The sequence below is a fragment of the Saccostrea echinata genome, unplaced genomic scaffold, assembly GCF_033153115.1.
Source record: "Saccostrea echinata isolate AGI-Se365-2 ecotype Australia unplaced genomic scaffold, CSIRO_AGI_Sech_v1 ptg000040l, whole genome shotgun sequence".
Taxonomy (NCBI): Eukaryota; Metazoa; Mollusca; class Bivalvia; order Ostreida; family Ostreidae; genus Saccostrea; species Saccostrea echinata.
The window spans coordinates 3915142-3927667 of record NW_026889789.1 but is presented as its reverse complement, the minus strand read 5'-3'; the positions used below and the strand labels follow the sequence as shown (position 1 = coordinate 3927667).

Genomic DNA, 12526 nt, shown 5'->3' with positions numbered 1-12526 from the left:
GCAGACCTCTGTTAAGTAAAGTGGGTATGAAAAGTCATACATATAAAGATTAAGAAATGAATGAGAACACGCATTATTTCACTTCTCATTAATTTACTGCGAATTAAAACTCTCTGTGTGAACAGATCATTACATTAACTATCTCATTCCAAATCATTGTTAAGAAAAACTAGACTAGTGAAGTTTTAAGGAAAAAAGTAGATTGCTTGATGTTAAATTGTTGCTTATTTCAATATCATAATCATTTCTATACACATATGTATAAATGTATTGTTTAAAGATAACAAATATGTGTACTTAGTATACATTATCTTTTACATACAGCATCAGACTTAGGATCTGTATTAATGTCTGAAGAAAGAGAGGGTACCTCAATGTCTGGTAGCTCATCAGAAATCTAAAATATATATAAATATATATGTATATACAATGAAAAAAGTCAAGATTCTCAAGACCTGAAAATTCATTTTATCTGTAAGTGCTTCCTGCCTTTTAACCTTTAATGGCTCTTCAGATCGACAGTTACAAAATGAATCTCAAATTGCTTAGTAACATTCCACAGGCATCGGAAATGGGGGGGGGGGGGGGGGGCTTAGCCCCCACCACTTTTTTCAAAAGACGGACATAATATAGGCATTGAAAATTGGGGCTTACCTTTTTCTGTTGGTTTAGCTCCCCATTTCAGTTACCGGGGTAGCCCCCTCCCTTTCAATTTGCTTCTGATGCCTATAGATGTGTTCATAAGCACAACATCAATTATGAAGAAAAAAAAATACTTCTACCAACAAGATTGATAACTCTTGTGTCTAACAATGCTGCCTATCATTAATAAGGAATACACATAACACATGAAGTTTATGACAAACAGACCCAAAATTATGCACAGACTGAGTAGCCAATTTTAGTCCTTTATTGAATTACAATTTAAAGGCAATGGATTGGTAAAATGTTTGCACAGTTAAACTGTTATTTTTCCTGGACTCATAAATAGCCATAAGCTAGTTTTCATCTTTCAAATATCAGCAATAGAATATATATTATTAAACCAGAATGCACACCTGGAACTCATGATCGATGTTGACTAATTCTAAAGTTTTCTTTGTTTTTACATTTAAGTGCATTTGTGTTTGTTTGTAATAAATCATACATGCAATTGATGTTACTTTCCCCCTGACATGCTATAGCTGCATGAACTTGACAATCTTATGGAGACTGAGCATCAATAGCAATATAATTTAGATACTAGTTTATATATATGTCTATACAAGTAAGATCTGTACAGCAAAATCTTCAGACTGTGAAGAAGTCTGCGGTTTATAATAGTGCTCAAGAAAAAGATTAAAATGAGAGAAAAAGGGAGGAAAATTTTTTCTTCTTCAATGAGTCATATTTAGCTTTAAGTTTATGACCATGAACAATATCCCCCATTGAAAAGTATTTAAAATACAATTGAAAATATTCACATGGATTCATTAGGAAAGTAGCAATCTACTTGTACTAAAACATACTAACATACCTCATTTTCAACAATGATTGGAGACAACTTTCTTTTTCTTTGTGGTTGTTCCTCTGCATTACTGCCTAGTGGTGACCCTTTCCCATCTAATTCCTTTGATGTTGATGGCTCCAAATCCTGCACATAACCATTATACAGCTTGCTAGAATAATACTAACATAATACAAGTCATATGTGATTACGTGTAATTATAAACAAGGGCAGACAACTTACATAACATTCTGTGGATGCTTTCATGTCTCGTTTTTTCTTTTCCTTTTGGGTCTGCAAATGAAATATCTTGTGACTAAGGTGACCAAAAATCATAATGAATCCTGTTACCTTGTGTAATAATAAAATTATGACTAAGTTAATAGCAAAATGTTTGTTATTTGATAGATTATCCAAATTTACTGAAAGTTTATTTAAATTAATAACTATAATTACCAAAAAAAAAAAAAAAAAAAAAAAAAAGAAAGAAAATGGAGGAACTGTTGGCAACAGGCTAGCAAAATGACACCTAGTTATTTAATAGAGTTTTCAATAGCAAAAAATTGATTTTGCCATTATACCCATATGGTAGTGGGGGGGGGGGGGGTTAAAAAGCTATTGCGAGTCTCCTTAAATTTTTTTCAGTGGTATTGTTTTGGATAGGGTATATGGGTATGCCCAACTATTACAAATGTACCAATGTACATTCCAATCACTATTAGGAAAGTTTAAGCTGTAGAATGAAAAAAAAACCAAAACAACTAGAAAGTCATGAAAAATAAACACTTACTGATCTTGATAATTCCATTTTCGGGAGTTTACAATCATCATCAGAAACCTACATTTAAAATAAATGCACAATTTTTAAGTAAGTTCATCACAAAAGTTTCTAAAAATGTTGACTGCTTTATATGGAATTTGTACCCAGTATGATCTTTCTGATCAATTTGTCAGTTTACTGCATGTGGCCATCCCTAATAAAAATCTTCAAATATTACATGTAAGTTCAAATTTAAGAGAAACAATCTCTAGCTTTCATATAATCACTTATATTAAACAGAGCACACTATTAATTGGCACAGTGGTAAATTATATTTTGATGCCTAAAAATACATCCAAATGCATGCAGTTTCTTTCAAATTCTGGTCAATTTTAGAAATTTTGTTGACTTTCCCCAGTGAAGTTTCAGACTAATTTCTTCAATTGTGAAGCCACAAGAAACTTTTACAATTTTTGTTTAAAAAACTTTCATAAACAACAATGGCAATTTACTTGTACTAAACATACCTCATTTTCAATAATGATTGGAGACAATTTTTTTTTTCTATGTGGTTGTTCCTCTACATTACTGCCTAGTGGTGACCCTTTCCCATCTAATTCCTTTGATGTTGATGGCTCCAAATCCTGCACATAACCATTATACAGCTTGCTTGAAAAATAATTAATACAAGTCATGCAAAATTCATTTTAAACAGGGTCAGATCACTTACATAACATTCTGTGGATGCTTTCATTCCATGTTTTCTCTCTTTCTTTGGGGTCTGCAAAGGAAAAATATACATGTATCTGTGTTCTAAATTCCTTGAACTACATGTATTTTAAAATTACTTACTGCATAATCTTTAATTTCAAAATTGCACTTAGGTTCTTAAGGCATATCAGTGATGAAAGCAACATCATGCTGCCATAACAAAATGATTGAAACAGCCTTGCTGTTCATCAGAAATTTTTAGCATTTTACTTCCATATGCATGCATTTTGTGAAAATTGATACCCTATTTAAGCCAAATCCTATCCTTATGATCAATGTTTTTTGTTTTTGTTTTTTAATTGGAAACTTAAATCCAATGGAAGAGAAGGTTGCATTGCAATGTGAATAAGTGTGGCACTGAAACTATTGAAAACATATTTTTTTTTCATAATTTCTTTGCTTTCACATGTACCGGTAAATGGGTTTTTAACCCCCAATGTGACCCCATCCTACCTCCAGGTACCATTCAGTTCTTTAAATCTGCACTACAAAAGTCTCCATACATGCATATTAATGTCACATCATATTCCTGCTGCACTTGAGGAGGAGATTTCCAAACATTTTTTTTTTCTATTTATTCAAATTCATATAAAATTTGGATCCCATATTTTATTTCAACACAACCAATCCTGGGGAAAAGGGGGTGGGGATCTGAACAAATATTTTGATGACATCCATCATATTTCTGTTTATTTTATACTCTCCCCTTCCAAGAGGGTGTGGTTCTTTAGATAAATAAATTTTCTCTTCATCAAAGTATGCTTTGTGCCAAGTTTGGTTGATATTGATCCAATGCTATTGGAGAAGTCAAAATATTAAATGTTTACTATGACAAAAACAATGAAGATTGACAATGGACATATTCCTATCATAAAAAGCTCACTTTAACCTTAAATTTGGCCCACGTGTTAAAAAAATTGATTATTATGATGTAACTACCTCAAGATCCAGCTCTTCAAAGTCTTCAAATTCATCAGATATCTTAATTAAAAAAAAAAATGATTTTTAAAAAGCTCATAATTGTACAAAGATGTAAAAAAAATATTTGCTATCAGTTCACCTAATCCATTATCTAGACTACCTCCAGTTATTAAATGAGGTGAACTGATCTAAATGCACATGTAAGTCTAAGTAGGATTGTTGTTTGATTTCATAATTAAGGATAAATAATACTAACAAAATTTAAATATCTTTGTTTAAATATGAGCCTCTCTAACTAAAGAAGTGATATTTGTTTAGTTGAACAACTTTATTTTTGACCAAGCTACCAAATTTGGTGAAAAGTGGGAAAATGTAACTTTATGGCTAAAAAATTATTTTTGAAAATTTAAGAAATATATGAATTTTTGTTACTGAAAAGTTTCTAGGAACATTTTCTAGTGTCTATTTTTACATTTTATATAATTAAAATTTTCTAATTAGATTTTGACTGAAAGAAATAATGAAAAAATAGCAATGTAACTCTTCTGTATGGGAGATAAGAAAATTTGATGTGGTATTGTACTTTTAATTCATTCATATATTAGACAGATTCCTTACTGTTTACCTTATTCTTTGCATTTAAAGATTCGACAAGTCTATTAATTTAATCATGAACATACATCAAAAAATATCATATATACATGTATAAGCTTTAAGATACAAAGTATGTGTTTAAAAATATCATTTTTTTTTTCTTTACAGAATATATTTTGTGACAATTTTACATTATTTTTGTGTCAGATCACAGAAATTGCACTTGCATGAATTTATGATCTAACACAACCAACAGTGAGAAATTAAAAAAAAAAACAAATAAAGAGAAAGTTACTATATGCTACATGGAAAGTAAGAAATGCTGTAAAAATTATCTGAGTTTATCTATGGTTATTTATTTAAATCTTAACAAGACTATTTCTTTCTTAATCAATTAAAAAAAAAAATGAAAAATTTACTTCATGCAAGCATATTCAATTCCCTTTATGCCCTAAAGAAGGAAAAAGTTATCTTCCCTCACACAATCTAAAACATCATTGAAAACACAGAATTTGTTGTCCCTTACATAAAATCTTTATTTTTAAGCTAAATTAAAATCATGATAAATCATTTTGTGAAAATAAATAACACTACCACAAAGTAATGCTAACTTTATGACATTCCTTGAAGTCATATCTGCATGTCATTCTGCCCACCATATTATAATTCTTTTGAAAATTACTTTAACTTAAAGATGCTTTTTTAATACAATAGGAAAAGATTAAAGTCATTATTCTCATCCTATAAGCACTTTACTCTAACATTACTATTTTCAACATTCTTCATTTCTTTGGAACTGTCAATTTACTTTATAAAAGATAAAAGGAAGTACATGTACATGGCACAATTAACTTTGAAAGCATTATATTCTTATTTATACATGTAGGTACAAATATATTAATTTTACAAGGGGAACATGGACTTAGATATGAGCAGACTGACAGAAAAACAAAATCATGAAAAGAAAAGATCAATTAATCAAATCATTACATGCTAGAATTCAAAGATTAAACAAAAAATAAATATAATTGTAAATCACTAAAACCTCTGATAATTTCTGCCCTTTGTATTTTTCTGTAATTTCTCTCCTATCTAAAACATCAAAAAGTGAAGAAAAATACAAAAGAAAACTTGTCAATCATTTACAATAACTTCCTTATCTGTGCAGCAGACATCATCTACATGTATATCAAATCTGTTGGAACTTCCACTTTCCAATTCACTTCAAGCTAACCATGGTATTTAAGATATCAATGTTTGAAATATTGAAGTTCAATAGTATTAATTGCATAACAAAATGTTTATCTTAAATAATGTTGTCCTCCATGCAATAATTTGGCTGCCATTATTTGAATTTCAAACAGGCAGACACAAAAGTACTTCATGATATTTTTTTTTTAAAAACATGCAGTACTGAAATTGGGCCATCCTTAAAAAATTGTTTGTTTGGAATTGCTGCCTATGGGTTTCCAACCCAGGAGGGAGGGAGTGAGCGCAATGGAAATATTGAGTACTCAGAATGTACATAAAAATAGTAAATAAGATCTTTGCATTTCAATAAATTGTCTATTAACTATGTACATGTATCTGCAAGCAACTTTGTTTATATTATAAACAACTTACACTGTAACAAAATAATGTGATCGGTATATCTCTCTGTGCATATTAGTCTACCATGTTGACGACACAATAACAAGTTACTCTTTCCCATAAAAATTAGGCCCCGCCTCCTTATATATAACTTTCCTTTTGCTGCATTATGAATATTCATGATTTTATTTGGAACATATCGGTACTTTTCACATTGTTTACAGAAATTGATAGGTGTTCCAAATAGGTGTGTATCAGTTCATCAAACTGACGCACCTTAAGTCCTTTTAGCAGGGAATCTGTCTTTTTAGGGTGATTTTCAAGAAATCAGCAAAAAATATCGATTTACTCTTAATTAGTGAAAAATCAGTACGGGTATAATAATGATTTCTATAAATGTGCTATTAGATGTATGTCCTTCTACAATAAAGATAATGAATTGAAATTAATTTTTTTCTACACTGTAGATGTAAATATTAGTGATAATTGCTGCCCATAACCCAGTATATAATTAATTATACAGTTAAAAGAATGTTCAGGCAAACACAAAACAATACCTTTTGACATGATTATAATTAAGTTTGACCTTTAAATATAGAAAAAATCCTTGTAATTACATCAAAGTGTTTCAAAGGTGTTTTGTATTTTTTTTTTTTTTTAAGGATTAAGTGTGTGTAAATACAATGAAAGTTAGGTAAGGCTATCTTTAAATTAATATTTGTCTTTCCTTCCCTGACTTAGGGTAAAAACATTCATTCAGTAGGTAAGTAGGGATTTTTTTCCCAGAAAATTTCAACATCAATGCAGAATTTCTAAAATATATTTTAAAAAAACTTGTTGACAGGATGAGAAAATTCTAGAATGAAAATTTTAAAATTGATCATTTTCTTGAGGTAAAACAAAATTGACATGAGCCATTTTGAGCCAGTCAGTCGGGAGAGGGCAAATTTTTAAAGATGGCTTGAGGTAAATTCTCAAACAGCTCTTAAAGTATTACCTTTCCCTCTGGCCTTTGCATATATCTTTAGTGGTACATATTTCTTATTTGTTTTTAGTTTCTCCAAGTGACCAAGTGTGAATTGTTGGGGGTTCTCTATTGCTTCAATACCACATTTTCCCATTATGTAGGGAAGGAAAATAATCTTCCCTCTGAACATGTCACTAATTTTGGACATCCAATTTTCCGCATTATCGCTGTAGCTGGTTAGGATTTTCAGACAGCCACTAAGTCCATCATCCGTTGGGAAGGCTCTCTTCAAGGCCCTATTTTTACCATCCATTATATGAACAATCAGTTCCTGCAATGTTAATCAAACACATGTATATACATGTACCATACATGCATGTTAGTGAATTTCTGAATATAAGAAAAAATTAAAATATTTTTAATGTCTTTCAGCTTATACAATTCTTCATTAACAACTCTTGTAGACATGTATATGTATGCAAAAACATGTACATTGTATGTGAGGAATGACCATTTACTTTGTGTCAATTTATGTTTCACACTGTTATTATGACAACAAGTAACTGTAACATAAACTCAATCCATAGTCTCTCACTTTTGAAATGCTCCTATCTGTTTTTGGTTTTGGTTTATGCTTCAGGCTTTGAGGGCCATACTTCTTTTTTAGGAACTCCAGACTTTCTTTGCAACCTTAAAAGATTTACTTTAAAATGACTTCACACTAACAATAGAAACATAACACACATTATCAAAAACTTGTATTGAGACACAAATTCATACTTATCATTTTACTTTATCCTAGCAAAATCATTGTCTCAAAGATGTACTATTTGGGGAAATCCTTGGCCCTATGATCATGTTTGTTTTAAGCTCAAGACAAAAATTTATCTACTAAATTACAGGGTGTTAACAATTTCCATGACCGCTTGCTCAAAAGGACAAGTTTGAATCATAACCATTCATCACCATGATGACTTTCCTTGTCCCGACTACCAAAGCTCACTTGTCGACAAGCAAGCACAGATATTTCAGATTTCTTTTAAATTGATGATATTCATTAATCAGATTCTAAGTCTCCTACCAAATCTGGAAGCACTTTGCTTCATTTTCACACAACATGTCATATAAAGAGAAGCACATGAAAAATAAATTTCATAATGACTATTGTAAGTAAGTAAGTAAATCATTTATTATAGTGACATGCATGTGTACATATGATAGATATAAATATTTTGAGGTCTGCCTTGGAAAATTTGTTACTGTATTAAGGTTTTTCCTACAGGAAATCATCAATGCTTTTTATAAGTTGTAGATTATACTATACAGTCATTAGTAAATTTACCTTTGGATAACTTTTGTTCAACACCTTTTATGTCTGCCATATCTGGGAGCACCTCACAATCTGAAAATTTAGAGAAATACATTATTCTATTGTATTTTCATGCCAAATGAATGTAGTATACATGTAATTATAGCAAAATTTCCATGTCATCAGTGTCAGAAAGCACCTCACTGTGACTACCTGTGAAGTTTCATATATACAGTTTAACCTTGTTATCTTGAACTTGATGGGACTGAACTTTGAGATATCCAAGGATTTGAGATATCAGGGATAACATACTTAAAGAATAAGTGGTTGCAACTTCCAAATCACTTTGACATATCCATGGCATCTGAAATATCACCACATGATCAGTGTTCAAGATATCAAAGTTCAACTAAATATTCATTAAATACAGGTAAACTTCCATATGTCGACATCGCGGATACATCGACAACCTGGGATATGTTGATGTCCGTCCATGCTCCCGGCAGTATTTACTAAATACTTCATTTGCAAACACTCTGATATGTCTACCTCGGTAATGTCGACAACCCGGTTTATCTCGACGTATATTCACAGTCCCAAGAGCAACATTTACCTGGTATATGTCGACATCGGCAATTTTCTGCTCTATTAAACCTAACTGTTTGTCAAATGGTCACTCGTCAGGCACGGATGACTCTGTGTATCTCGACATCATAAGAAATTCACACCTTTCACACCCATGTTTTGACTACACACTGATGAATTCATTCTATAGTCAGACTGTGTTTGTAGAAGAATCCCAAGCCCTTCGGTCTTCTTCGAGACTTTAATTGCTCAATTAAATGTTCAGCTTGGGCAATATCATCGATAAATCTATACGATTTTCGTTAAATGTACCGACGTTAATTAATATCAACATAAAGCACAACTTTTATAATTTGAAAAAGCTTACTGCATTACAATGAATAATAAACGCATTAAATTTAATTCTAACTAAGGAATTAAATGATGTTTTAAAAGATATTTTGTTTTAAAAATTCATTCAACAGGAACTTGAATAATCAAATTAATGACATGATTAACTGAATCAGCCTTAATTCATGCACGAGTAACATCACATTTTGTTTTTATGAGCTTTCTTTTTCAAATGAGAAAAAAAAAATGCATCTAATTTTTTTTCTGTTTCTCGGATGTCGACTTTATACGGTTCGAAGTTTATAGAGCACATTTCATATCCTGTTCTGACCAAAAAAACAAGTTACATGTACACGGAATGGTGGAATTTTGGAAAACTTTGTAAATTTAGAAAGATTTCGATATAGAGAAAGAACTTATTTTATAAACATTATTTTTATTATAATTCCTTAGATTTGGTAATAAAAATAGAGGAATTCCTGAAATAAAATGAACTACCGTATAATGAAGTCATGTACGTAATAAACCTGTCTGGTTTGCTATGCAGTGAAATCTTGGGCGTCTTGGACATGAAGTCTCAACTCTGATACCTCAACATTTTCCGATAGTTCTGCTGATGTCGAGATAGCAAAGTTTACCTGTAATTGATTAATTATAATTTAAGGCAAAAGGAATTTGCTTCAAATCTAGAACTTCCGCAATCAATAAATTTACCAATGGATGGTTCTTTTTCAACATCTCCAGTGTCCTTGCTACCTATAAAATAGATAAATGCATAAATAACTAGTAATATTCTAATAGTAATGAAAATGGTTACAAATGTTCCTAAAAACAGATACATGTACGTAGTAATGGGGGGAGGGGGGAGAGTTGCCAACTCCCCCAATTCTGTTGTGTTAAACCAGATTTTTTTTACCCATAACCCAATTATTTTTTATGGCATGGCGAGTCATGTTTTTCACCTGATTTTTGCTGAAGAACCCTAAATTTCCAGATCTGGTTTGTAAAATAGTTCATTCTAGTTTGATTTCAGCAAATAATTCACTGCAGATTCAGGACTGCATGTCTTCATTTTCGGTTCTTATTTAGTATTTACCATGTTTTCCAATAAAAAAAAATCCGAAACTATAATACATCAGAATGTTAAACTTCTTTTGAACATATTTCTGTTCTTCTCTGCTTCAACTTTTTGTTTTATATTCAGTTCATGACATCTCTCTCTCTCTCTCTCTCTCTCTCTCTCTCTCTCTATATATATATATATATAATGTAGTTATAACTTCACATACCTATTCTCATCCCACAATTCCCACAAAATTTGGGATTGCTGTGGTCAAACTTGTGACCACACTCTACACAAAACATATCTGTAAAAAAAAAAAATACATATTTTATGATGCGATTTCTAATACTCCTGGCGTGTGCAGAAGACAATTTATGTTTTATTCTAAGACTCAATCCCTGACGAGAAAATTCGAAAGTTAGGTTTGAAAGTTCTATATCTTAACATTAAGGTTTGGAAGTTCTGTACTTTAACATTTAAGCTTAAAACATTACTGGCGTGGTGTTTACTTCTTACCGTGTCTGTCCTACCTTGTAACTTTTGTTGTCGAAGACGTCTTCAGACTGTCACTTCGACTGAACGGTGAACACACATGTAAAGATCTCTCTCACATAGGCGCTTTGTATCCGTCACGCTAGAAATAATATTTCTCCACGCTCAAGATAATATTTCCTTCACGCTTCAAATAATGTGTGCAAATCTCTCTCACATTAACGCTTGTATCCGTCACGCTAGAAATAATATTTCTCCACGCTCAAGATAATATAATTCACGCTTCAAATAATGTGTACAGTCTGTCACAATAATAATGTTTCAACAAGGGACAGAGTTTTCGTTCCTGTCACTAGAAAAGAAGTTATCTTTCCCGATGAAAAATAAAGTTGTTTTCTACGAACAAGGCGCACATTATTATTGTTGCAAAATTAATGTGTTTTTTTTTTTTTTTTTTTTTTTGTTTCTGTTTTTTTTTTTTTTTTTTTTTTGCATACATATTTATTTCTATGAAAGTGTTTTTTTTTTAATTTTCAATCAGTAGTTGTTACTAGTATGCATTCTTATAAATCGTTGAAGTAAACGTAATATGATATAATCTTGGTGTAAATAAAAACAATGTACACACATCGACCGATTATAATTATTGCTGTTGGCAAGATTATAGTTGTAAAACATCAGAGGATAAAATTATTATTTATTGTTGGGCTAAATAAAGATAATTTGTACACACAGTATGGTAGTATAGTATGGAAACGTGATAATTGTAATATTTGCGGGGAAATATAATAATGTTGTAAAAAAAAAAAAAAAGAAAAAGAAAAAAAAAGCAAAGATTTTTTTTTTATTTTATTTTTTTATTTATTTATTTGTTTTTATTATTATTATTATTATTTTATTAATTTGTGGTACAATTATAAAAGTATAGGAATAATATGGAAAGCCGTAGGGTACCCCCACATTATTATTATTTTTTCCTATATAATTATACCAAAAATAATTCTCTCATACAAAAATAAAAATCTTGCTTTTTTACAACATTATTATTTTTCTGCAACAATAATAATTTGGGTACCTCCACATTATTATTATTCCTATATATTTATAATTGTACCACAAATTAATAAAAAAAAAATAAAATATATATATTTTTTTTTACAACATATTATTATATTTCTCCGCAAAAATTACAATTATCACGTTTCCATACTATACTACCATAATATGTGTACGAATTATCTTTATTTAGCCCAATAATAATAATAATTTTATCCTCTGATGTCTTACAACTATAATCTTGCCAACAGCAATAATTATAATCCTGTCGGTCGATGTGTACATTATTTTTATTTAGCACCAAGATTATAGATTCATATTACAGCTGTATTATGTTTACTTCAACGATTTATAAGAATGCATACTTGTAACAACTACTGTTTGAAAATTATTAAAAAAGAAAAAAAAAAGAAAAAAAAAGCCATTTTCATGGAAATAAAAATGTATGCACGTTAAAAAAAAAACCACACCATATTTGCAACAATAATAATGTGCGCCTTAATATGTTCGTAGAAACTTTATTTTTTATTTCTCATCAGGAAAGATAACTTCTTTTCTAGTGACAGGAACGAAAACTCCCCCTTGTTGAAACAATAAGTATG

At 30.4% G+C, this 12526-nt stretch overlaps 1 protein-coding gene across 1 annotated transcript; it reads right to left on the bottom strand.

Annotated features, from left to right (window-relative positions):
• Positions 1–2812: 2812 nt before the first annotated feature.
• On the bottom strand, positions 2813–8484 carry LOC133200636 (uncharacterized). Its single transcript, XM_061336417.1, has 6 exons — positions 8432–8484; positions 7685–7779; positions 7120–7420; positions 3957–3998; positions 2977–3027; positions 2813–2890 (listed from the first exon to the last, which is right to left on the bottom strand). Exons 1-4 carry the CDS (start codon positions 8469–8471, stop codon positions 3991–3993), a joined length of 444 nt encoding a protein of 147 aa, XP_061192401.1. The 5' UTR covers positions 8472–8484; the 3' UTR covers positions 2813–2890; positions 2977–3027; positions 3957–3990.
• Between the last annotated feature and the right edge of the window lie 4042 nt (positions 8485–12526).

Bases quoted from the DNA above. Each gene is read 5' to 3' on its own strand.
- LOC133200636 (XM_061336417.1), bottom strand. From the start codon at position 8,471: ATGGCAGACATAAAAGGTGTTGAACAAAAGTTATCCAAAG. The intron at 7,780-8,431 runs GTAAATTTACTA...AAATCTTTTAAG, and splicing joins TGAACAAAAGTTATCCAAAG to GTTGCAAAGAAAGTCTGGAG. The intron at 7,421-7,684 runs GTGAGAGACTAT...TTAACATTGCAG, and splicing joins CAGATAGGAGCATTTCAAAA to GAACTGATTGTTCATATAAT.